The sequence below is a fragment of the Heloderma suspectum genome, chromosome 1, assembly GCF_057233095.1.
Source record: "Heloderma suspectum isolate Gila_16-S chromosome 1, 16-S_ref, whole genome shotgun sequence".
Lineage (NCBI taxonomy): Eukaryota > Metazoa > Chordata > Lepidosauria > Squamata > Helodermatidae > Heloderma > Heloderma suspectum.
In genome coordinates this window covers 307,076,211-307,103,363 of record NC_139458.1, presented here as the reverse complement: position 1 = coordinate 307,103,363, position 27,153 = coordinate 307,076,211, and the positions used below count along the sequence as shown (strand labels likewise).

General features: G+C 41.6%; 1 protein-coding gene and 1 long non-coding RNA gene across 3 annotated transcripts; one reads left to right on the top strand and one right to left on the bottom strand.

The window, feature by feature from the left end:
- Positions 1-279: 279 nt before the first annotated feature.
- PM20D2 (peptidase M20 domain containing 2) lies at positions 280-27,153 on the bottom strand. 2 transcript variants are annotated; one of them, XM_084827079.1, is made up of 7 exons: positions 25,452-27,153; positions 24,962-25,110; positions 15,731-15,873; positions 4,863-5,017; positions 3,706-3,838; positions 3,301-3,408; positions 280-3,048 (listed from the first exon to the last, which is right to left on the bottom strand). In XM_084827079.1, exons 1-7 carry the CDS (start codon positions 25,944-25,946, stop codon positions 2,843-2,845), a joined length of 1,389 nt encoding a protein of 462 aa, XP_084683205.1. In that variant the 5' UTR covers positions 25,947-27,153; the 3' UTR covers positions 280-2,842. The 2 variants fall into 2 exon arrangements, with proteins under 2 accessions (XP_084683205.1, XP_084683206.1); XM_084827080.1 differs by having other exon boundaries at positions 25,551-26,083.
- On the top strand, positions 2,966-9,445 carry LOC146359331 (uncharacterized). Its single transcript, XR_014786619.1, has 3 exons — positions 2,966-3,154; positions 6,400-6,616; positions 9,243-9,445. It is a non-coding gene; the product is annotated as an uncharacterized LOC146359331 (long non-coding RNA).

The window sequence follows — 27,153 nt, the reverse complement described above, 5'->3', positions numbered from 1 at the left end:
AGACCCTGCTCCTACCAGTTTGGGTGCTGATGGGTTCCTACTGTCACGATTTGACCCTGTTCCATAGAGATACGCAACCTTCCACAGCCTCCCCTCCTCTTCTGAAAAGATGAACAGTTATTACAAAACTGTGTTTAACTGGGTGAAGGAAGTCAAAACAGATCAAATATTAAAAATACAGCATGGTCAAATTAAGTTTCTTTTTTAGGAGTTGACCAGCTCTTAAAAGGGCTGAAGTAAAACTTTCATTCAATTATATACATTAAGCTTTCACAGATGTACACATCAGCATAGGATTTATTTGCATGCAATTTCTATTCTTAGGCAAATCAGGACAGTACAATATTTAGGAAAACAGCTTTAGGATGGTAAAAATAAAACTGCTTCTTTCCTTACAGCACATCAGGAATATTAGAAAAAAATCAATACTGCAGTTCATCTTTTAAAAAATCCCCAACATTGTCTTTCAGTACCGGCTAAATAGTACTGAATAGTGTACATTCCAGCATGCAAATTTGTGACTCAACATACAAAAGTCTTCAAAATAGTTGTTAGAGGTGATTTAGTTTTTAAAAATGTTGCCTTCTCTTTCTCCCCATACATGTCTTTGTGCATGTGTGAGTTGCTTCAATCAGAAGTATATATACGTTAAGCCCTGCTAAACTTTCTACAAGACTTTATCTATTTGTTATTACTAAAAAGAGTGCAATGGATCTATTAAAATCAGCAGAAGTTTTACTATTGATTTCAGTGGAATGTGGACTGAAGATACCTCTTTACTGGACCAACTGACAGGTGAGAATGCAAGCATGACACTCAGAGAGAAAACTGTTTAGGTAAGCATGCATACTGAAGAGCTATATATTATGTAGAACACAAAATGCTGTGTAGAAATTGTTCCTTACAACACATCATAAAACTGAAAGGTCACATCTTACTTAAGAGGACAGGAAATGAGAGTGCATTCTTTTGCATTAAGGTCCTCCAGATGGTAGACACTTGGCAGTAGTGTGTTAGATAATTATGGCTGCAATCCTATATACATCTGGGAATAAGTTCCAGTGCACTGAATGGGACTTACTTCTGAGTATGCATAGAATTGTACTGCAAGTCTCGTTTTGGTAATATAAATTATAATAGGCCAAATACAAAGATCACCTTAATTAGAAGACAACTCATCATGCTAAGAATAGTCCGAAATACCTAGTTATATTAGTACTTTTGAGTTGACTGATAGTTTTAATCCAATATGGGCAAGAATAGATACACCCCTTTTTTTTAAGCCATGAGATGAAAAATCTATTTTTCCATAAAAATTTGTTCTTAAATGTATTCCACCCGTCCAACACTGGTAATGAAACATTCAATCATAAGAAATTCATAAAGTTTGATTTTCTTAGTTCCATCTGTCACCATAAGAGACCATATGTGAAAGAACACAAACACAGAAATATTGATTTTTTTAAAACTCAGAGCAGTATTTCCCTGTAAAAGCAGTCATGTAAACTCACCCTTAGTGATGGAGAATGGAAACAAGATTATTCTCTACTATTGATGGTATAAATAATAGATAAGCTTTTATATACGCCCTTACACTGCAGCAACTACTCTAGGAACTGCACCACTAGGGTGATGTCAGTGAACTCTTCCTCAAGTGAGAAGAATGTTGCATTGAAATAACTCTTAAGTATTAGCAAGTATATCACTGGCCAACCAGATGCCAATGGGAAGCCCAAAAGTAGATATGAGGGTCCTCTCCCACTGTCCTGGGCAGCAGCTGATGGCCAAACTGACAAAATGATAACAATTCCATTTCTTAATGGAATATACATTTGGAATATAACAAGTTCTGCACTCTACCAATCTACTATAATGAAGGGATTGAAACAATTCATCTTCAAAATGCAATTCTGCCAGTAAATAGACGGTACAGCAAAAGGCTTCCTGTACCATGTTTGCACAAGTATTTCTTTGATTTTGTACAGCATCTTCCAAGGGAAAACTCCCCACCATCTACATTAGCTTCTCCTTCAACTTCTAAAACAGAGATAACACACTGCTTTTGCTTAATTGATGCCATATATATTAAGCATTTTCACAAGAAGTTTCTGTTTCAGAAACATTCACCCACTTTTATACATATTAATTTCTTCTGGATTATCTGTATACTCACAACTACTAAGGGATACACTTGATTTGGAAATTATGTAGAACAATGGCTCGAGAGCCTACCTATGTGTGAAACATCAAGTAATTACAAGGACAGTCTTCCAGAAAAGTTTAGATAAACAAAAGTGGGAAGGTGCTGTGTTTTCAAATGCTGAGCTCCCACTTGCAAGATTGTGAGGTTCCGAGAGCAGAATGTGATAACCTGGGCACCTCTTGCAGTCACCACCTAACCTTTGGTATCCACTTTGCAAAAAAAACTCAGTTCAAATACACATAGGTTAGCTTATCCTGATTGATTGCATTTAGTTTTGCATATAGTAAGCTAACAGCTTTCACTGTTCCTTGGCAGGAGGGCCGTTGTTATGATGATAACCCACCTTTCCTTTTTAACTATCATACTAGCAATCAAAAACTATTGCAAAACTTTGCAAAGCTAAGATATTCAGCACATTTTCATTCACTGCAGAGAAATCATGTAATTTTGTCAGACAAATTAAGACAACTACATGACATTAATATTAGACAAAAATAATATTTTTAAAGTACGCTGAGGTCGTTTAGTTGCACCACTCAAACAGTCAGCATCTCTCCAGCTATTCAACATTCCCTAGAATTCAAATAGAGCAATTCCGGACTTCCTTGTGAGTATACATTTGTAATATGCTGCAATATTTCAACGTGATGCACATGCTGCTCCAATACCAAGGCCAGATCCTTTTCCATGTTCAGGCATATTGAAGTGTACTTCCTCTTTCAGTTTCACTATTCTGAAGTCTTCTCTGACTTTCTCCAACAGATCTGGCTTGAAAATAACATCTAAGGCAGTCATTGCCAAAGCTTTAGCTGTCCGCAAGGCATAGAACTGAGCTTCTTCTGATCCTAGGATAAATTAACCCACAAGTGAGAACAAACGTGGTTGAAACAGCTGCAATGAATATGCAGGAAAAACAAACAGTTGTGTAGGAAAAGACACAAACATTTCACTGTAAGTTCCTTGGAGGAAGGATGAAATGCAAATTTAAATGACTTTCATGTAATTTTTCCCATAGTGTTCTCACAGGTTTTTTGGAGGGTGGGGTAGGGGGTTGGGTGTAAAGCAAGCGCGCGCACACACACACACACACCACTAACCTGCAGCTCTTGTGTACTGCTCAGTATGGTTCAGTGCATCAGAGCCAATATAAAAATAGGGATGAATCCCAGGAATCACAAAAGTAACATTTCCAAAGTCAGTAGAACCTAAGGAGAGGTAACACACCTCAGAGCTTTACATGTACCAGAAAGGCTATCAAAACCAAGCTATATTCTTATGACAGAGCTGTGCGTTATCGATAGCAAAACATTCAAAACCTTTTCCCAGGAAGACATGTGGGGGTCAGAATTGTGGAAGTGTGCAATTACATATATTTGCTCATCTTAAACCTTCTGTGCAGACCTGAAGCCAGTAAGGTAATATGAAAGGGCAGAAAAATACCCAAGTGTTCTGGAGTGAAAGCCATTCTAAAATGCATGAACACACAGACGCTCTACTATTACCTGACAGCCCGTTCAAGTTATTGTCTGGGATGAAATCCATGCCAAGCTTCTTCCCATTCTCCATGTAAGCCTTTTCCAGGCTCTTGTTAGGAAGCACATTAAAGTAATCATTTGCACCACTTTTTAGCTCCACCTAGATGAGAAAAATATACATTTGCTTTAAAATGAAAGTACCAGATAAAGTCTGAAATAAAGGGTTTACAGTTCAATCCCATGCACGTTTACTCAGAAGTCAGTCCCACTCTGTTCAGTGGGTCTCACACCCAAATATATACAGAACTCCAGCCTTATGCTGAAATCCTATGCACGCTTATTTGGGAGTAAGCCCACTAAATGCAGTGTGGTTTGCTTTGAAGTAAGCACACATAGGATTCCGCTCTTAATAACAGATCAGAGCTCTTCTGCATGTCACAGCCTATAGATATGAAGTATGAAAGTTGCATTCTTTCTCAGAAGCAATCAAGCAATTTTCCTCCCCTTAATTAATTCAGCCATTTTTACAAATGAATATAACTAGAAATGTAGAGGAAGACAACCCATTCCAAAAGATGCCAAATGCTAAGCCACCTCTTAGCAGACCAGCTTACTAATTGTAAACACTCAGAAGTAAGCTCCATTGAAATAACTGGGGCTTAATTCTAAGTAGAGCCTTTAGGATCAGTGTGTTAATCCCTTCTGTCTCCTTTGTAATCTCTTATGATAGAAAAATTCCCCCAGAAATCTACCAAAAAGGAAAAAGTACCAAGAAAATATTCAGTGATAAAGCCTGATGTTGACTGAGCCTTTGTGGATTCAGAAGCATATGAAATATGGCTCTCACTTTAGTATCTTAGTATTTCTGACAATTATGACTTGACAAACCTGATGACATTTATTAAAATATTTATAAACCACCTTTCAGCCATTTATGTTCAAAATATAGCTATAGAGAGAGAATTTAACATGACCACGATCTGATCAGTTCAGAGCTACCACTATTTGAGGAACATGACACAAAAGATAAGTTTGTATTTGGTTGCTATAATTCTCACAGCTCAAATATTTTAGTATGTCCTGAGTAGATTGGTCAAGATGTCATCTACATTTTTAATTTACTTGAAAAATCAGCTCACATTATATCTTAAAACAGAATCTTGATCGACCTTTCAGAACCTTACTTCACACCCTGTGGCCAGAGCTGCAGCTTTAAAACAGTTCTCTGCTTTTTCTGTCAGGACGGAGAGTTCCCTTAATGAAGGAGTACGCAAGTAAAATTCTAATTCAGCATAAGAAGGGATGATATTAGGTTTCACACCTCCATTCTTTATTATACCTATAAAAGAGAAGAACCATGTTATTGAGATTAGTATCTGGCACACTGGGTGTTCTGAGGCTTTTGGCAAAACAGCTAAACAGAAAAGCCACACCAGTTTATGCACTTTATTTAACTCTTTTCTATTTAAAGAAGAAAAAAAACTGTGCCTGGAAAATGTACTCCATTTCAATCAAAAAACATGAAGTTTTTGTCTGCATTCATATTCCGCTGTTATTCATCTGTTGCTGTTAATGTTGGATAAAATTGTGCTGGAACAAGGCAGATTAGGTAAAAAGTAAGCAGTAACACAGAAGCTGAATATATTTTACCAGAGGAGAAACCAAGGCATAAAACTATCACCTTCACATTCTAAGTCTTGGTGGGAGATTGAAGTTTGAATTAAAACTATGTTTATGCCATACTTAACCAAGTTAGACATCAGTTTCTATCTGTACACTTCCTAACATTTCTTTCCTAATCCTTTTCCTTCTGTATATTAATATTACATGGTGGGACAATGCTAAAGTAGTAACTATACAATACTTGATGCCCATAAGCCGATGAAGAAAATGGGGTAAGGAATGAAAATATTTCAAAATCTTAGTTGGCATCAATTTTTAGGACCAAGTATTAAAATACAAGTCCGCCCTGTGTAAGCATGGGGGGAAAATAATTCCGGAGTATCAACTCTTTTCTAGCCGTGGATAATAGAACATTAACCATGGCCTCCACTATACTTTTTCAAATCTTGAAAAGCCTTTTGTTACAGGGTTTGTGTGAAATTTAATAAAGTAGGGTGCTAGTGTGCAGTGTCTAAGTCAAATGGTACAAATATGTTTCAGACCCATGAAGATTAGGAAAAGCAAATGTAACATTTCTGTATGCATTTCTACTGACTTTATTCTAATACACAATAGCTCAGTGAAAGCCACAGTTCCTACAAGAGCCTCAAAAAGGTAGAGTTTACCTTGTACTGGTCCACTTTTCTAATATCCTGCACGAAACTAAAGGACGCTATTACAGAACTATAATATTCCTGAAATCAAAGTTAGCAGTGCATCCAGATTACCCTGTAAAAGCCAGAATTTGGAGCAAAACACTGAAACCTGGCAGGGGATTTCATATCTGATTAAAGTATTCCTTAGAAATCATGAGAATTAGTTATGTTTGAAGAAGAGGTGAACCTTTGATCTGTCATATCTATGCATGTACACATTTTGTATCCATCTTGCCTACTAACCTGCAGAAAAAGGGTGCAGCCACCAGGCAATGCTATCCTTTCCTCCTGAATGCATATCTAGAAGATCTGACCTTCTCCAAATACAATCTGAGCTATCTTGTGAGAAATCATGGTGATATTAATTCTGGTAGATTCTGAACTTGTATTTTCTCTTCTCTAGGACACCATTTGTCTTAGGCAAATGAGTCCATTGTCAGTGTGGAACTTCAAAACAGAATAAAGGAGCAGAACATGTCTCCTTCTTAAAAGAAATTATTTCCTGGATAAAGAGTCCTTTTTGACAGTGTGCTGAGAGACTCCTTCCTGGACAAGTTTGCGAAGAAACGCCTATTTGTTCTAAGACGATTTGAGTTTTTGCAGTACTGTTATATCTCCAGGTATGGTGCCCAGAACCTATGCCAATCTATCAGCTGGAACATTCCTTTCAGGTTTCTTTCAAATTGCTTGCCAAATTTCATCTGCCTGACTGCTGGAATCTGAATACAATTCATGTAATAGAAGATAGGCTGCAAGTTGGAAAACCGCATCATCTAATATTTATAAAACTCCTACATGATACTAGATGCTATACAAAAAACAGCCTGCCTGCCTGCAGTATGTGAACCTGTATGCACATACACTTGCATGTAAAGAAGGAGGACTACTAGTAGATAGTAGGAATCCTTATGAATGGGGTGTTAGCTATCAAGATAGGCTCCAGAATAAAAACTGGTTGGTTTAGTGTCATGGGTTAAGGATAACGCTCAGAAGCTCTGAGAAGATCCAACATACGTAATAACCCCAAACAGCCCCTAGTTTGTGCCTCTGCTTCCACTAAGCTTTCAGTAAAGTCCCTACAAGCAGGGATTACCCTGAGCCCTATTATGTTTTTGATTCCAAAACAGAAGGCCATGAACACTTTGCTTTGGCAACTGACCAAGCTTTAACATGCATGATGGTGATGAGTTTTGAAATGCCATCACCATGTATGATTGGCCAAGAAAGAAGAAGAAAAACAGAGGAATGATAGGCTGGGCACAGTCTCATTCTTAAGTATTTCTGTGCCAACCAGTAATACTATGTGACTACGCTGGGAAATTCCTCATCTGAAGCACACGTGAAGACTGGACAGTGAATAGTGCTATGTTTTCTGGTACTGCTTGCATGATCTAACTTGGCCTCCTCTCAAGAAGGCGTTGTTCTCACAAGAACAAGAAATCATATTAAATATATATCATTATCCACAATCTAATAATATGTTAAAGATATAAATTATCACTTTAAAAGTGATAACAACAGCAAATCACTTGCATGGCTGTGCAAGACTTTGACCTGGCTCACATGTAATGACAACCCAGAGTATGGGTTGTCCTTGAATTATGGACTATCGTTGCATGAAAACTCTGCACTATGGTTTAACTATGGGTTCTTAACCATGAACAACCCAGGAAGAGATCCTATGTTTGTGGTTAACAACCCATAGTTAAACTACAGTACAGGGTTCGTACATAATGACAACCCATGATTCAACAACAACCCACGATTTAATGACAATCCATACTCTGAGTTGTCAATACATGTGAACCAGAGATTAGCTTTCACAGCCACATAAAAAGCTAAATAGTGACCAAAAGAGAAACAGCCTACATTGAAAACCAAAAGAAACCACCAGATTGGAAAAATGGTTTAACTAGTACCCATATATCACACAATGTTTACATAAATTGTGCATAATATAAGTTTATATAACAAAAATGAAAGGTTTTCTCAGGCATAAGATCTTGATGTTTTCTTACATCAGCTGGTCTTACAGCAGCATGGAGAATCTTAAATGTTTTTTACCCTGTGGGGAAGTTATTTTAGAGATAATGCCTTTTAAATAGGTCTACAAATAAGCCATTTGTAATCAATGTTATCAAGAGAAGAAATGTCTTGCTATTATTCCCTTTGGACAATTCTGATTAAAGATTTGTCTGATTATTTTGACTACTTTAAAGATTGTTCTAAAGAAGTTGTATACGAAACAGGCAGATATCAGTAAGCCTGTCGAGTCTGTTCAGAGTCTGTTCTTTGTTATGTACAACCTCAACCTGTGTAATCAAAGCTCAATGAATTGTGTATTTTGTGTATGTGTAACAAAGTTTTTTTTATAGAATCTTACAGATGAGAATGCCTTGCATTTTCGTTTTCTGTAAACTGTGTGGGATATATGGGTACTATATAGTTATATGTTTTAAGAAGATCCTGCCTGGTGGTTGCTTTTGGTGACCAAAAGATAAACACTATGGGCAGTATCCAATATTGCTGCTGTGCCTCCACTTGTTCTGTTGCGCCCACAAAACCAACCCTACGGCAACAGGAACTAGTGCTTCCTAAAGCAACCTGAAATGCTCGTTTCCAGAACAGGACAGGTTAGTGGAGCTCCTTTCTGCAAACTGCACTGACCTGCCCCATTCCAGAAACAAGTGTTTCTGCTTGGTACCCAAACTGCCAGCTTCTCATCATGCTAGCAGGTCCCACTAGCATAGGGCAGCATTGCATACTACCCTATGAATACGGCTATCTTGCCTACACAAAAAGTTTAGTAAACAAAGAAACAATAATGCTGCTCCAGCTAGTCTAGCCAGCAATCTATTATGACCATTTTTAAAGACTATGAGCTGGATCCAGACTTGTCCATCCACAAACAGAAGGGCTTCTTCTGTTCAGAGGGAATCAGGATCCAGGAAAGGCTTCCGGCTGGAGTAACGGGGTGGTGTGATTTTCTTAGATTCCCCCTTAGACCCTGCAGTGCCCCTTCTCATGCTGTTCTGTAGGGTTGGCAGATTATCCAGAACAGCAAGGTAGGTAGTGCTGGAGGCTGCGAGGGGGGTGGGGGTGGGAAGATGAATCAGAGAAAACTGCCACCGCATCCCCAGCCAGTGGAAATCTGGGTCCAACCCTATGAATTGTTACTTGATGGGGGAGCCAGAGAAACTGAAGTGAGTTGTGGAAGGCATACCATTCCTTTCTTAATTTCAACAGGTATTAATTTTGCCTCACTGTTTTCCATTTGCATTATTCTGATTCAAGAGGTTGAGTACAGAGTGAAACCTTCACAGGACAGGAGCTGGATGGAAAGAAATGCAGAAGACGACAAAAAGAAACAAGACATAAAGATCCCAAAGAGCAATCTAAACCTGAGATAATTATTAGATGAAAAGTTATTAAAGGACTTTTATTCTTTCATTCATCTGTGGAGGAAATCTTCCACTAAAGAGATGTTTTACACAGTGTCTCGAACTTATATCCTGATCCACAGGTCAGGAGATGACTGTTTTCTATAAATCACTATTTAAGCCATAAAATCCTGAAAGGGAGCAAACCAGCAAATGTTGTTGTTGTTGTTCAGTCGTGTCTGACTCTTCGTGACCCCATGGACCATAGCACGCCAGGCCTTCCTGTCCCGTGCTCTCTCCCGGAGCGTGCTCAAGTTCATATTCATTGCATCAGTGATGCTATCTAGCCATCTCATCCTCTGCCGTCCCCTTCTCCTTTTGCCTTCAGTCTTTCCCAGCATCACTGTCTTTTCCAGAGAGTTTTCTCTTCGCATTAGGTGGCCAAAATACTAGAGCTTCAGCTTCAGTATCTGTCCTTCCAATGAGCACTCAGGCTTGATTTCCTTTAGGATGGACTGATTTGACCTCCTTGCAGTCCAGGGGACTCGTAAGAGTCTTCTCCAGCACCACAGTTCAAAAGCATCAATTCTTCGGCGCTCAGCCTTCCTTATAGTCCAGCTCTCACAGCCATACATTACTACTGGGAAAACCATAGCTTTGATTAGACGGACCTTTGTCAGCAAGGTGATGTCTCTGCTTCTTACTATGCTGTCTAGGTTTGCCATAGCTTTCCTCCCAAGGAGCAAGCGTCTTTTAATTTCATGGCTACAGTCACCGTCTGCGGTGATCTTGGAGCCCAAGAAAGTAAAATTTGTCACTGCTTCCATTTCTTCCCCTTCTATATGCCAGGAAATGATAGGGCCAGATGCCATGATCTTAGTTTTTTTAATGTTGAGTTTCAAACCAGCTTTTGCACTCTCCTCTTTCACCCTCAACAAGAGGCTCTTGAGATCCTCTTCGCTTTCTGCCATTAGGGTGGTATCGTCTGCATAGTGGAGGTTGTTGATAATTCTCCCAGCAACCTTAATTCCGACCTGTGATTCATCCAACCCGGCGTTTCTCATGATGTACTCTGCATATAAGTTAAATAAGCAGGGTGACAATATACAGCCTTGTTGTACTCCTTTCCCAATTTTGAACCACTCGGTTGTTCCATGTCTGGTTCTTACTGTTGCTTCTTGACCCTCGTACAGGTTTCTCAGGAGACAGGTAAAGTGGTCTGGTACTCCCATCACTTTAAGAATTTGCCACAGTTTGTTGTGATCCACACAATCAAAGGCTTTAGCGTAGTCAATGAGGCAGAAATAGACATTTTTCTGGAATTCTCTTGCTTTCTCCATGATGCAGCGAATGTTGGCGATTTGATCTCTAGTTCCTCTGCCTCTTCGAAACCCAGCTTGTACTTCCGGTAGTTCTCGGTTCGCATCCTGCTGAAGCCTAGCTTGTAGGATTTTGAGCATCACCTTGCTGGCATGTGAAATGAGCGCAATTGTGCGGTAATTTGAACACTCTTTGGCGTTGCCCTTCTTTGGAATTGGAATGTAAACTGACCTTTTCCAGTCTTGCGGCCACTGTTGAGTGTTCCAAATGTGTTGGCATATTGAGTGCAGCACTTTAACAGCATCATCTTTTAGGATTTTAAATAGCTCAGTTGGAATACTGTCATCTCCGCTAGCTTTGTTGTTACTAATGTTTCCTAAGGCCCACTTGACTTCACTCTCGAGGATGTCCGGCTCAAGTTCAGTGACCGCACTATCATGGCTATCAGGGACATTCAGATCTTTCCTGTATAGTTCTTCAGTGTATTCTTTCCACCTCTTCTTAATCTCATCTGCTTCTGTTAGGTCCCTGCCTTCTTTGTCCTTTATCATGCCCATCTTTGCACAAAATGTTCCCTTGAGATCTCCAATTTTCTTGAAGAGATCTCTAGTCTTTCCCATTCTGTTGTTTTCCTCGATTTCTTTGCATTGTTCATTTAAGAAGGCCTTCTTGTCTCTCCTTGCTATTCTCTGGAACCCTGCATTCAGTTGGATATATCTTCCCCTTTCTCCCTTGCTTTTCGCTTCCCTTCTTTCCTCAGCTACGTGTAAAGCCTCCTCAGACAGCCACTTGGCTTTCTTGCATTTCTTTTTCTTTGGGATGGATTTCGTTGCTGCCTCCTGAACAATGTTACGGACCTCCGTCCACAGTTCCTCAGGCACCCTGTCTATCAGGTCTAATCCCTGAAATCTATTCCTCACCTCCACTGTATATTCATAAGGGATATGATTTAGGTCATACCTGTATGGTTTAGTGGTTTTCCCTACGTTCTTCAGTTGAAGCTGAAATTTTGCAACAAGAAGCTCATGATCTGAGCCACAGTCAGCTCCAGGTCTTGTTTTTACTGACTGTATGGAGCTTCTCCATCTTTGGCTGCAAAGGACATAATCAATCTGATTTCGATATTGACCATCTGGTGATGTCCATGTGTAGAGTCCCCTCTTGTGCTGTTGGAAAAGAGTGTTTGCTATGATCAGCGTGTTCTCTTGGCAAAACTCTAGTAGCCTTTGTCCTGCTTCATTTTGTACACCAAGGCCATGCCCACCTGTTATCCCGGTGATTTCTTGACTTCCTACTTTAGCATTCCTATCCCCTATGATGAAGAGGACATCTTTGTTTGGTGTTAGTTCTAGAAGGTGTTGTAGGTCTTCATAGAACCGATCAACCTCAGCTTCTTCGGCATCAGTGGTTGGGGCATAGACTTGAATTACTGTGATGTTGAATGGTTTGCCTTGGATTCGTACTGAGATCATTCTATCATTTTTAAGATTGTACCCAGTACTGCTTTTCCCACCCTTTTGTTGACTATGAGTGCTACTCCATTTCTTCTAAGGGATTCTTGCCCACAATAGTAGATATGATGGTCACCTGAATTAAATTCGCCCATGCCTGTCCATTTGAGTTCGCTGATTCCCAAGATGTCGATGTTCAATCTTGCCATCTCATGTTTGACCACCTCCAGCTTACCTTGATTCATTGATCTGACATTCCAGGTTCCTAAACAATATTGTTCTTTACAGCATCGGATTTTCTTTTCACCACCAGACACATCCACAGCTGAGTGTCCTTTCGGCTTTGGCCCAGCCGCTTCACTCTTTCTGGCACTACTTGGAAATACCCTCTGCTCTTCCCCAGTAGTGTATTGGACACCTTCTGACCTGGGGCTCATCTTCCGACATCATATCTTTTAGCCTTGTGATACGTTCCATGGGGTTTTCTTGGCAAGAATACTGGAGTGGGTTGCCATTTCCTTCTCCAGTGGACCACATTTTGTCAGAACTCTCTGCCATGACCTGTCCGTCTTGGGTGGCCCTGCACGGCATAGCTTATGGCTTCACTGAGTTACGCAAGCCCCTTCGCCACAACAAGGCAGTGATCCATGAAGGGATAAACCAGCAAATAACCACAAGTAAAACCAAAGTGTTCTATTAATAACAGAATCAGAATGGTATGAATGACCATTGATCAGATTGGCTTGAACACAATATGTTGAAAGAGTATGTGCTGTCCTACATAAGTGAAAGGCTATTCAGATTTGTTTCAGTTCAGTTTACAAAATTTTGCATTTAGGATTCGAGGCAATAATATGGAGCCCACTTAACACCATTTTTCTTTGGCATTAAATAAGGTATCAGAAGAAGGCAGGCAATATATTAAATACATGCACCCAACTGTGTCTGTTTAAAAAAGTCAAAGATAAACATCTGACTTTCAAAAGGTTAAAGATTTAGAAAAAATTATTTCTAACTGTTTTACTCAATAGCTACATTTAAATAGTTTTGGGGAAGTAAAGAAAAGCTACCAAATCTATTTGAATTAATGTGTTAAATGAAATATTTATAAATGATCAGTAACACTAAGTTTATATGGGTCTCCCAACAGAACTGAAAAATTGAACAGAATGGTACCCTTTAAACATTACACTAAGCAGCATGGGACATGCTTTCCATGGGTTCATCCCACAGCATCAGCATAAAGCTCAAAAGTCTGCAACCATGTGGACCAATCATGCAGGCCTTTTCCACAGAAGTGACACCCATTGAAAAGCACCTCCCACAATGCCCTGTCATGTTTAGAGGGAATCAACGATTAAACTATTCCTGTGGTAAAGACTAGCTTGAACCCAGGTGTGTCCTACACACTGAAGATCTCTAATTTAGGATTGATCGATATCATTGCATCAAAGGCCAGAAGAACTGAAATGTTGAGTGATCCAACTTTAACACGTCATACCATGCATTAAACCCTTAAGATAAAAATGAATTCAGATAAATGTATCCTCTTTAATTGGGCTGTTTATAACAGACAGTAGATCGCAATGATTTGTAGTAGATCAGCTATTCTGTAACAGTTGCAACAACAAAATGACACACATACCCCAAATTATACTGCTATAATGAAAAAAGCTTGAGATGACCGTGTGTGTGTGTGTGTGTGTGTGTGGAATGACTGTGAGCATCATTCATTTTCTGGTACTCAAATCATATTCATGGGCTCAGAATTCTTTAATTCTAAATGTATGTCTTTTGCACGAAGAAGCTCCAGTGGTTAGATCTTGGGAGTTCTAGTAAGAAACTAAGTAGATCCTGCAAGCCTGAAATCTGCCCATTCCCACATCATTATTTTACTATGCAGCTGGAAAGCACACTTTTTCAATAATTATTAATTTCAGTAAAGTTAACTAACTGTTTAATTCTAATTTGGTAGAATTAGGACGCAATCCTATTGAGATAGATGGCACCTCTGAATTCCTCTGAAGTCGGAAGTGACCGCATATCCAGTGCAGGGTGGCTGAAGCACGGAGGAGAGGATTCCTTCCATGCTCTGGCTGCCTTGTAGTTTGCCTAAGATGCCTGATTTTGGGCATCTAAGCACGGCATAGGAGAGGGGGTGGGAAGAGGGCTGGAGACCGCATACGAAGATCTCAAAAACAGTTCCATGGTCTCCTCCCCTCCCCAGGAATGCCCCCTTTTTGCCCGCAGTTCTCTTTGCTCCAGCTGTGAGGGGGAGAGGAGCACAGTTTCCTGGCTACGAGCTCATAGCACTGGCTACAAGCTCTGAGCTGGGAAACAGAAAAATCTTATCTCCCCCAGATGCTATTTAGGGGACATTGCTCTCTCCGTTGATGCATATTAGATGATAAATGCTGACATAAGAATACCAGAATTTTTTTCTACATTTATGCCCATATCATTATGGCCTAGTATAGATAAAAAATATGTCACAAGCTAGAATGCCACCATCCCGCTCTGCCACATCTATATACCTAGAGAACAAACACCTAGTGGAAAGGCTAAGTTAATATTTGCCCCTTTCCATTTATATGTGCAAGGAGGTTTTTATATGGGGGAGCATTCAATTATGAAATCAACACCTACACTAGGACTTTACTAATAAATGTGTTGGTTGCATGAAATGAAGAGCTTGTAAAATATTTGAATTCCATACCCCAAGACATCTTTACACAAGCTTTTCTGAATTATTTAACTCTTATTACAGAGTATGGAGAACACAAGTCTGGTACAGCCTATATCATGGGTGCACAACATGCATGCATGTGCACATGCGCACACACAAACATTTGTGTACACAAACTTCCCCTCCATGCCCACTGAGATCTAGAGACTGCCGGGGGGGAGTGGTGGTAGAGTTAAATCTGCCCCATGGCCCAGCAATGTCCACTGAGACCATTATTTCTCCACCACTAGTGGTGGTAAAACAACAATCTCATAAGTGGGGGTGTTGAGGGTTCCATCCCGCCAATGATTAACAGCGTGACTGCTGCCCCGGCACTGGAACAACATTCCCATGCACCCAGTCTAGTTGATCAGCTGGTCTGCAGGAAAAAGTGGGAGGGGTTCCGCCGGCTTCTCATGCTGCACCCGGAGTAGCTGAGGGTTGTGCACCCTCGACCTACATCCTAATCTGACTGGGGGTGGGGCACACATCCAATCAGAAACTTCCCTAAACTGTAAACAGATAGTAGGATATAAGGAGCTGGACTGACTTCTAAGATGCAAGAAACGGTAATGTCAGTCTCAACACCAGCGACTATTTGGAAGAACACTCAGTAACTAAATTTAGCATACCTTGGTTTCAGACCGTTCTACAGAGTGTATTAAGTAAACAAATCCTCAACAAATGTGTGTAGGTCTTAAAAGCCTTCTACTTTACCAAGAGATTACAAGTTTGTCAGAAAAATAAACACATGAACAGTAATTTATATCTTAATGTTAACATGCCAGATACAACATATTTGCTTAAACAGAGTCTGAAGTATTACTTGCTGGACATAAGATTTAATGAAGATCTCACCATGAACTCTCCATGTTGGTTTCAATTGCTGTCTTAAAAGTGACAGATTGTTGTATGCAAGAACAGCAGCATCTAATGCATTTACTCCTTCCCAAGGGTAAGCAGCAGCATGAGAAGCTTTTCCATAGTATTTCACAGTCACACTAGGAAATAAAAGCCATCACTTGTTTTTAAACACTTTTTAAAAGTAAAAAGAACCCTTTGGATTCATTCAATGAACTTAATTTTAATGGGATATGTCTGCATACTGTGGTTTATTACCTCAAACCTCTATAAAGATAAATTGCTGAAATAACAGACCAACATGATTTTGAGAGTGGGAAGTATTTGATATAGAACTTCCATTCTCAAAGCTTATCTTTGTCACCGCAAAACAAAATGTGATATTTCCATGGATCATTGGACTGAAAATGGTACATACAAGACAAAAATTAAGCTCTGTGGAAATAAAGAATATTAGTATATTAGAGGTTGAGATTTATTTTCTCTACTAGATCACCTTGAAGCAAATCAATTAAGAAAATAGGTATTTCCAAACGGAGTGAACCAAATCATGAAAAACTGTGATTAAGTTCTTAGAGATTTCCTGTCATCATCTTCATTCACTGCCTTCTGCAATACCTGGGACAGCTGTCCTCATTCAGAAATCTTTTCTGTATAGGAAGCAATTCCCATTCATTTCAACAGAAGGCAATACACCTACACAAAGAAGGTGGGTGTAGACTGGGTTCCTCTGTTGAAACAAATGGCAAAACCCATTATCAGTGGAAGAGCGCCATACAGGCAAAGCCCCCTTTGTTGTTGTTCAGTCGTGTCCAACTCTTTGTGACCCCATGGACCATAGCACGCCAGGCCTTCCTGTCCTGCGTTCTCTCCCGGAGTGTGCTCAAGAAAGCTCCCTTACTCAGAACCAACTGGGTCAGGATAACAGAATTTATAGAACACAATAGATATCTTTGATAAAATGTGGATAGCTGCTGGAATATTTCTACCTCTTTTCAAACACTTCTACATTTCCTAAATTTTAAAAAGTCATATAATAAATTGTCAACTGTAACAATGAATTGCTTACACAGTGCTTTCATTTCCTTGATAAATTTAAAAATCTTTCCTGGAAGTTTGTTTTCACAAACAAAAACTGACCATGTTCTTAAGTATGTAAACACTTGCCCTTATGATGAAAACATTTGGAAACCTGTATTAGACACAAAAATTATAATACAATGCAATAATAATAGCCTTCAGATTTTTTGGAAGTAACTACATGCAGATGTCAATTTATGCTAGAGCTTTGCAATAAAAATGTGTTCTCCAGCAAAAAATGTATTCATGACACCATACAAATTCAAATAGTGCCACATATCTACATTTTGGTAGCACAAAACTCTTTTACTAGTAATTCCAAATATGCAAGTCAGCCTCAAAAGGATAAAATGGGCTTAGTAGACTTAATTTTGATATTTGTTTAAACTGCACTTCTGGTTTTGAGCTTTTAGGACAACCTGCCTTATAGAAACTATGTGAACTAGAAATGAATAACTGAAAGCAGAAATTTCCAGGAGTAGAAAACTGAGTAGGTCTCAGAAGGTTGCCCCTTCATGGATCACTGCCTTGTTGTGGCGAAGGGGCTTGTGTAACTCAGTGAAGCCATAAGCTATGCCGTGCAGGGCCACCCAAGATGGACAGGTCATGGCAGACAGTTCTGACAAAATGTGGTCCGCTAGAGAAGGAAATGGCAACCCACTCCAGTATTCTTGCCAAGAAAACGCCATGGAAAGTATCACAGGGCTAAAAGAGATGACGCCGGAAGATGAGCCCCTCAGGTCGGAAGGTGTCCAATATACTACTGGGGAAGAGCAGAGGGAATTTCCAAGGAGCGCCAGAAAGAGTGAAGCGGCTGGGCCAAAGCCGAAAGGACACTCCGTTGTGGATGTGTCTGGTGGTGAAAAGAAAATCCGATGCTGTAAAGAACAATATTGTTTAGGAACCTGGAATGTAAGATCAATGAATCAAGGTAAGCTGGAGGTGGTCAAACATGAGATGGCAAGATTGAACATCAACATCGTGGGAATCAGCAAACTAAAATGGACAAGCATGGACAAATTTAATTCAGGTGACCATTATATCTACTATTGTGGACAAGAATCCCTTAGAAGAAATGGAGTAGCACTCATAGTCAACAAAAGGGTGGGAAAAGCAGTACTGGGGTACAATCTCAAAAACGACGAATCCAAGGCAAACCATTCAACATCACAGTAATTCAAGTCTATGCCCCAACCACAGAGGCCGATGAAGCTGAGGTTGATCAGTTCTATGAAAACGTACAACACCTTCTAGAACTAACACCAAACAAAGATGTCCTCTTCATCATAGGGGTTTGGAATGCTAAAGTAGGAAGTCAAGAAATCACCGGGATAACAGGTAAGCATGGCCTTGGTGTACAAAATGAAGCAGGACAAAGGCTCATAGAGTTTTGCCAAGGGAACATGCTGATCATAGCAAACCCTCTTTTCCGACAGCACAAGAGGCGACTCTCTACACATGGACATCACCAGATGGTCAATATCGAAATCAGATTGATTATGTCCTTTGCAGCCAAAGATGGAGAAGCTCCATACAGTCAGTAAAAACAAGACCTGCAGCTGACTGTGGCTCAGATCATGAGCTTCTTGTTGCAAAATTTTGGCTTAAATTGAAGAACGTAGGGAAAACCACTAAACCATACAGGTATGACCTAAATCATATCCCTTATGAATATACAGTGGAGGTGAGGAATAGATTTCAGGGATTAGACCTGATAGACCGAGTGCCTGAGGAACTATGGACGGAGGTCCGTAACATTGTTCAAGAAGCAGCAACTAAATCCATCCCAAAGAAAAAGAAATGCAAGAAAGCCAAGTGGCTGTCTGAGGAGGCTTTACAAGTAGCTGAGGAAAGAAGGGAAGCGAAAAGCAAGGGAGAAAGGGGAAGATATATCCAACTGAATGCAGAGTTCCAGAGAATAGCAAGGAGAGACAAGAAAGCCTTCTTAAATGAACAATGCAAAGAAATTGAAGAAAACAACAGAATGGGAAAGACTAGAGATCTCTTCAAGAAAATCGGAGATATCAAGGGAACGTTTTGTGCAAAGATGGGCATGATAAAAGACAAGAGGTGGAAAGAATACACAGAAAAGCTATACAGGAAAGATCTGAATGTCCCTGATAGCCATGATAGTGTGCTCACTGAACTTGAGCCGGACATCCTAGAGAGTGAAGTCAAGTGGGCCTTAGGAAGCATTACTAACAACAAAGCTAGCGGAGATGACAGTATTCCAGCTGAGCTATTTAAAATCCTAAATGCTGTTAAAGTGCTGCACTCAATATGCCAACACATTTGGAACACTCAACAGTGGCCACAAGACTGGAAAAGGTCAGTTTACATTCCAATTCCAAAGAAGGGCAATGCCAAAGAGTGTTCAAACTACCGTACAATTGCACTCGTTACACATGCCAGTTGGTTATGCACAAAATCCTACAAGCTAGGCTTCAGCAGTATGTGAACCGAGAACTACCGGAAGTACAAGCTGGGTTTCGAAGAGGCAGAGGAACTAGAGATCAAATCGCCAACATTCGCTGCATCATGGAGAAAGCAAGAGAATTCCAGAAAAATGTCTATTTCTGCTTCATTGACTACGCTAAAGCCTTTGATTGTGTGGATCACAACAAACTCTGGCAAATTCTTAAAGAGATGGGAGTACCAGACCACCTTACCTGTCTCCTGAGAAACCTGTACGAGGGTCAAGAAGCAACAGTAAGAACCAGACATGGAACACCCAATTGGTTCATAATTGGGAAAGGAGTACGACAAGGCTGTTTATTGTCACCCTGCTTATTTAACATGCATGCAGAGCACATCATGAGAAACGCCGGGTTGGATGAATCACAGGTCGGAATTAAGATTGCCGGGAGAATTATCAACAACCTCAGATACGCAGACGATACCACCCAAATGGCAGAAAGCAAAGAGGATCTCAAGAGCCTCTCGTTGAGGGTGAAAGAGGAGAGTGCAAAAGCTGGTTTGAAACTCAACATTAAAAAAACTACGATCATGGCATCTGGCCCCATCACTTCCTGGCATACAGACGGGGAAGAAATAGAAGCAGTGACAGATTTTACTTTCTTGGGCTCCAAGGTCACCGCAGACGGTGACTGTAGCCATGAAATTAAAAGACGCTTGCTCCTTGGGAGGAAAGCTATGGCAAACCTAGACAGTATAGTAAGAAGCAGAGACATCACCTTGACGACAAAGGTTCGTATAATCAAAGCTATGGTTTTCCCAGTAGTAATGTATGGCTGTGAGAGCTGGACTATAAGGAAGGCTGAGCGCCGAAGAATCGATGCTTTCGAACTGTGGTGCTGGAGAAGACTCTTACAAGTCCCCTGGACTGCAAGGAGGTCAAATTAGTCCATCCTAAAGGAAATCAACCCTGATTGCTCATTGGAAGGACAGATACCGAAACTGAAGCTCAAATATTTTGGCCACCTAATGCGAAGAGAAAACTCCCTGGAAAAGACCCTGATGCTGGGAAAGGATGCAGACGGCAGAGGATGAGATGGCTAGATAGCATCACCGATGCAATGACTATGAACTTGAGCACACTCCGGGAGACAGCGGAGGACAGGAATGCCTGGCGTGCTTTGGTCCATGGGGTCACGAAGAGTCGGACACGACTTAACCACTGAACAACAACAGAAGGTTGCCTCAGAAGCTACATATAACCCATACAGGCTGTAATCCTAACCACGCTAAGGATTAAGCACCTCTGAACACACTGGGGCTTACTTCTGAATTATCTTGCATAGGATTATACTGACAGTATGTCAGGATTGGGCCCAGGCTCCCTAGTTTGGTTTTGACTCTGATTCAGAAACAGAGCTAGAAGCCCAGCTGAGATAGGGAGCGGGGGAGGAAATTATCCAAGACTCTCCAGGAGTCAGCGAAGAACCTTCCCAGGGGCTTACTGAGCAGGAGGGCCAGGCTCAGAGACTATCTTCCCCCCTCCTTGTGGGAACTCTGTTGGAGAGGGAGGGAGCACTGGAATTGACAGATGCCAGAGCCCGCCACCGAGTTAAGCGGGTGGAGCTGAGAGGTGTCCCACCACATTGGCTGACCGTCAGAAGTTGGGTCAGGAGGATCCTTCCTGAAGGGAGAAACCCAGAAAAAGCCTGCTGAGCACTGTGGGAAACCCATCCTTTAGTTGAAAGGCAACTGTCCTGCTTTCAGTAGCTCTCTTTGCAAAAGCGCTATTTAGCTAATTAGGCCTAGAAGACAGCCCCCAGGCTTTGTAGTGACTTCAGGTGTGAAGAGGTGCTATTAAATGAATAAGAGTTTGTGGACTGCACAGCTAGTCTCTGTTGCCTCACTACTCAGTGGGAGGACTTGGAATCCCTGACACATTAAAGGACCGCACTGACAAAGCATGAATTAAAACCTACAGCAGATGCATGATTTAGTAATGCCACAGTCCTGTTTTTCTCTGGCTATAGGCAAGTTTAGGATTCACACCACAACGTGCGCTAAACATGCTGTGATGAGTTGATACACTTCAGAGCCTACAGCAAATCTGAACTTATTTGGGCCACATTACAAGAACACATAATGAAAATGAAAGTAAAGAAGTCAAGGCAAACACAATCCCCCTCCCCAGCATTTTTAAAGGAAGGCTTTGAAGACAAATTTAAAAAATCCCACACCAAAATAAATTCAATTTTGCAAAAATACACTCTTCAAGAGTGTAGAACAGCTGCCACATGCGGGTATGCTGTGTATCAGCATCTTCCACTTTCAACATTACCCAAAATAACCCCAACAACTTGTGCTTGGTGCAATCTGTAAGGGTAGACCCAAGGAGGTCACCTTAACAGCCCAGCCTGTTAGGGTCATGGCAGGCTATTATAGAGTCCAGTAGCATGAACAGGAATTAAACAGTTAATGTATTCAAAAACAAAGGATCCCATTTCTATCCCAGTTGAATCATACAGGTAACTACTTCCATTGCTAACTTCAAACTGCCAATGTTTCTCAATCCTTATGCATATATAGCTAAATAGTCTATACTATCACTCTGTTCAGAGCTTCTGGAAATGCTGCTTCCTACATCGTATCACATGCCTCATGCTGTGGAATTCAATGCTGCTGCTGAACATAGCAGTACTAAACCTGATATCCTCTGTGGAAACAAGGTGGTACTGGCAAGAAGCGGTGCCTGAATTTGCTCGTTTTCGTCTTCCTTCCCCATCTTCTTTTCCTTCTGTGTTATGTCTTTTAGGGCGCAATCCTATGGGGATAGGCGGACGCCTCCAAAGTCCAAGGCGACCACCTATCCAATGAAGGGCAGGAGAAGCGCAGAGGGGATCATCCCCTCGTGCTTCAGCCACCCTGCATTTGCAGCTAGACAGTTGATTTCGGCTGTTTAGCCGCAGGAAGGCGGAGCAGGGGAAGCAGCTGCTGGACGACACATAGGATTTGTACCAGCATTTCTGCCTTCCCTGCCCCAGAATGCCCCGTTTTCAACGCCCTGCGCTCCTCTTCTGAGCGCAGAGCTGTTCCGAGCTACCTGTGAGGCAGTGCGGCAGGGATGTCATTTCCCCTGGAACCGACCTCGGAGCGCAGACTCCGAGGTCAGTTCCCAGAAACTGACATATCCTATGGCCATCTAGCCGCTGACTAGCAGCTATAGGATTGCTCTATCAGATCCTAAGCCTGTTGATAGAGGCTGTCTTGTTTGTTACTCATCTTATATAAGCTACCCTGGGAGCCTTTTCAGGTGAAGAGTGGGTAAAAATGCTTTAAATAATGCTAATGTGGCCCAAGAACCAGAATATCATCCATCTCTTAAGATCTCTGTCAGAGGTCCCTTTTCATGTGCCCCTGCTTTTTGAAGGCTATTGCGCAAAGACTTTTTTTATACTGGCACCCAAATTGTGGGACTCCACGTTCATCTGCACCTTCATTGCTATATTGTAGGCAGCAGGGAAATTCTGTACTGTTCTTTTGGTATTTTAATGATATTTGATAGTGTTTTAGGGTATCTGGTCCCCCTGTTAATTGGATGATTGTTTTAAAGTCATTTTTTTTACTGGCTCTTAGTTTTAATTTGCTGATCCTTTTTTTTTAAAAAAAAGGTTAGCCGCCCTGAGAAAGATGTGAAAGGTAGGATATAAATTCCATAAATAAATAAATAAACAAACAAACAAACAAATAAAAGTAAAATAAACTTGTTTCTTAGAGTTTTGTCTTAAAAACCTGATATCAATTCTGGATTTCCAAGAGAGTGTTCAATACTGTAAATTCAATACTGACTCATGATTCAACAAAAGAATCAACCACCATGGCAGTTATTTAAACCTAGTTTGATAAGTAAATGGGAAATAACTTTTCTATTGGATGTCAGACAAGCACCAGGACATGAAAGCTAAGAATACAAAAAAATCTGAAAGTGTTTTAAAATAAAAGTTCATTTCCTAGTTAACCTAATTCTTTGGCATACACCACTTCTTTCCCCCCAAATTCCACTATTACTGCTGCTAGAATAGAGAAACAAGCATCAAATATACTGCATCCACACACAAAAATGATGTTTTGCCAACGAAGACAATACAGTGAAGATTGTATTGTTTTAACTTGATGAATCACCTACAAGAGGAGATGTGAAAAGCATTAGAATTAGTAAAGGCTACCTAGACCCTGTTTGGCACAGATGGGTTTTTAGTTCTGGTAAGTTTCAAAACAGGTAATCATTTTTTAAATTCTGTGTTTAAATTAATAGTACTGATATGAATCATTCATATGTTACATGAAACCCACAGTGAATTCTGAAGTCTATAACTTCTTGCATTATATTTTATTCTAACGCTGTTCAAGAACAAATGAGGACCAAGTCAAGACTGGAAAAATTACTCCCTTCTCAATATCTACAAAGCTGTTATGCAACTGACAAAAAGCAGGAAGTGCTCTCCAACTTCTAAAGTAGTCTCAAGAAGTTGTCTGTGCTGGACTGCTCACTTAAAAGATGGGAAAGTCATACACTATATCTAACAGGGAAATTTATTTCATTTACCAGTGATCTAATGAGTGCTAGATGGGGAAAAGAAGCCACAGCCTTCATAAATCTACACCTATACTATTCAGCTCCACATACTAAAATCTCACAATTTCCAGAATCATTTGGGGTGAATGATCATAACTTTTATGAAGCATAAAACAGGGAAAGTGTGCCTCGTCTGTTATTGCATTATCTGCAACATGCCACAGATTTCCAGATGCTGAGAGCTAAAGAAGATTCAACACAGCCATCATACCCAGATAGTGAATATTCTTAGGGGATATGGACTCAGTCAAAAACAGAATAGAGAAATGGGATACTGATATGACCCAGCATAATAATACCTGTGTGTTCTGGGTTTGTATGTTAACTTTCAAAAACCTGACCAAAGAATATTTGAAATAAAATATACTGTGTTTGGATTAAAAGAATTCCAAATCTTATGTGGCTGAACTTCAGTTCCACTTGTTTTTAACATGCCTATATGGTTGCCTTTGCAGAAATGTCCACTGAAATACAGCCACTGTCAAATATGAAAAACACTCAATTATGAAGCTTTGAGTCACAAGACATTTCAGTTCTATATTGTAGGTAAACACGAGATCTAATTTCTGGAGAGGTTCCATAATGAGAATGTCAGAGCATTGGTTGAAACAAACTCCTGTAAAAATCCATGTGTAATCTGAACTGCTTCCAACTAAGCAATTGCAGGAACACAGTAAACACAACCGGCACCAAAATTTGGGTATGAAAAATTAAAACAAGATAAAAGTGGGGAAAGATTCACTGGTTATGTTGCAGTGTCCACTACTCCAATAAAGGTGCTGGGGCCCCAAGAGCTGTACTATAATGCCAACCCCTGATGCCAGTCCTGTGCCACCTATCACTCCCTTCTCAATGGGACCCTTCAGGAAAATTAGATGCTGACCAGCGGTTAATTGTTTTCCCCAGTTGGCTCCATAAAAGCACCACGTGAGTTGACAGTGTGATATGAACACCACCAAAACATGAAGTTCAAGCAACCCTGAGAATTATCACAACCTGAAAACGACTAAACCCAAAGGAAATCAAAACGGAAAGATGCTGTCTCTCTCTCTCTCTCTCTCTGAAAAAATGAACAATGCCTCCTGCTCCACTTCACTCACTCATGTTCTGCTACATCAGGCAAATACGCTGCATCTTCTTGGGAGGGATGGGCCATGAAAACAACATCTAGACCATCAAAAGCCCCAGCTTTAATTAAGTCTATTTTGCCTCCTCCATCTTCCTCAGCGGGAGTGCCCAGCACCGTGACCTGAAAGGAGAAGGTTACAAGCGGTCAGGCTCATGAAAAACAACACGAGAAATGGCGCTCCGGGTGAACCGTGACATGGAAGCCGGTTTACCGGGGCGAGAGGAGACGAACACCTCCCCGCCACAGACAAATATTTGTATTTAAAAGATTGATACACCTTCCTTCAGTGAAGCATCCAGGGCGGTTTTCAAAAAACCAACCAACCCCCGAAACGCAGAACGGGCCTGATGAACAGGAAAAGGGAGCAACTTTCCCGCGCGAGTGTCTAGGCGGAAGGAGGGGCGGGGTGCGTGCGCGGGGGCTCGGGCGCTGCCTGCCCCCCGCGCCCTCGCCCGCCTCACCTTGACGGCGGGGGCCGGGCGGGGGAGCCCTGCGGCGGCGGGGCCGTGGCGCAGGCTCTCCAGGGCGCCCTTCAGGCCCAGCGCCGCGCCGGCGCCCACCTCGGCGATGAGGTTGTGGCCGCAGGCGTGGCCGATGCCGGGCAGGGCGTCGTACTCGCACAGGAAGCCCAGGCGCAGCGGGGGCGCCTGGCCGGCCTCGCCGGGGGCCCCGTCCCACTGCCAGTCCGCCCGGAAGGCCGTCTCCAGCCGGTAGTGGCGCTGCACCGACCAAGGCGCCGCCGCCGCGGAGGCCGGCGAGGGCCGGCTGGCGAAGAAGCGCGTCAGGGCGCCGTGAGCCTGGCGCTCCTCGTAGGCCAGCTCCGGCCGGCTCCAGATCTCCCGGCTCAGCTCGCCCAGGCGCCCCGACGACGCCTCGATGCACTCGGCGGCCCGCCGCTTCAGCTCCTCCAGGCGCAGCGCCAAAGCGGGCACCTCCACAGCCTCATTTGGCCTCATCGGGGGGAAAGAAATGGAAGGACCAGAGAAACCAAAAAGAATCGCTTATCTTCCCCCCTGCGAGAGGAAGATAAACAACACCGCGAATGAAAACAGCCACCCAGCAACGCTTCCTCCACAGCCACCAACAAATGTCTGAAACGCGCGCCGTCTGAGATGCTTATATATCCTCGGGTGGCAGCCCCATCCGGGACTTTTTCCCCTGGAGGTTGCTGGGAAAAGTAGTTTATTTTCTTTAATGCTTCGTAAACAGTTCTGTTAAAGCTGCATTCAATATGCCAACAAATTTGGAACACTCAACAATGGCCGCAAGACTGGAAAAGGTCAGTTTACATTCCAATTCCAAAGAAGGGCAACGCCAAAGAGTGTTCAAACTACTTTTCAAACTGGAAAAGACCCTGATGCTGGGAAAGATGGAAGGCAAAAGGAGAAGGGGACGGCAGAGGATGAGATGGCTAGATAGCATCACCGATGCAATGAATATGAACTTGAGCACAGTCCGGGAGAGAGCGCAGGAGAGGAAGGCCTGGCGTGCTATGGTCCATGGGGTCACCAAGAGTCGGACACGACTGAACAACAAACAGTTATTCTAAACAGCAAGACCTCCCAAACTGTGGCACTGACGTGACGTAGCCAATGCAGTGCAAAGATAGACGGGCTGCCCTGTCTAAAATGAGAAAGGTTTTTCATCTGTCATCGCAGCTAGGCGTGCCAGCGAGATACTTGAAGAACAAGGCGCAGTTGATCATAGATATACAGTCTAGCCTAAAGAAGGACAGCAAAACCTAATTTTACTTATCTTTCAATAAGTAAAATGTAAGTTATATCTATAACCAGCTTCAGAAAAGGACATAAACCAAAAATAAATAAATAGAGAAAAATCTGTAGCGTTTCAAGACTTTGGAGAAAAACAGATAGCAGACATTTCCATGGAGGCTGCAGTCCTAATGACACTTATCTGGGAGTAAGTCTCATTGAACTCAATGGGAATTACTTCAGAATAGATACCCGCGCTAACAGTGCAATCCTATGCATATCTTCTCAGAAGTAAGTCTCAGTGGGACATACTTCCAGGTAAGTAAGCGTCTACAGAATTGCAGCCTTGGTAATGAATTTTGCAGCTGTTAATCTGATCAGGTTTATCTTACATGTACCAAGTCAGTGTATTTTTATCAAGTGTATTGCATCAAATAAACATCTGTATTTT

Bases quoted from the DNA above. Each gene is read 5' to 3' on its own strand.
- PM20D2 (XM_084827079.1), bottom strand. From the start codon at position 25,946: ATGAGGCCAAATGAGGCTGTGGAGGTGCCCGCTTTGGCGCTGCGCCTG. The intron at 3,839-4,862 runs GTAAGGTTCTGA...TTTCTCATCTAG, and splicing joins CTCTGGCCACAGGGTGTGAA to GTGGAGCTAAAAAGTGGTGC. The intron at 3,409-3,705 runs GTAATAGTAGAG...ACCTCTCCTTAG, and splicing joins TAACTTGAACGGGCTGTCAG to GTTCTACTGACTTTGGAAAT.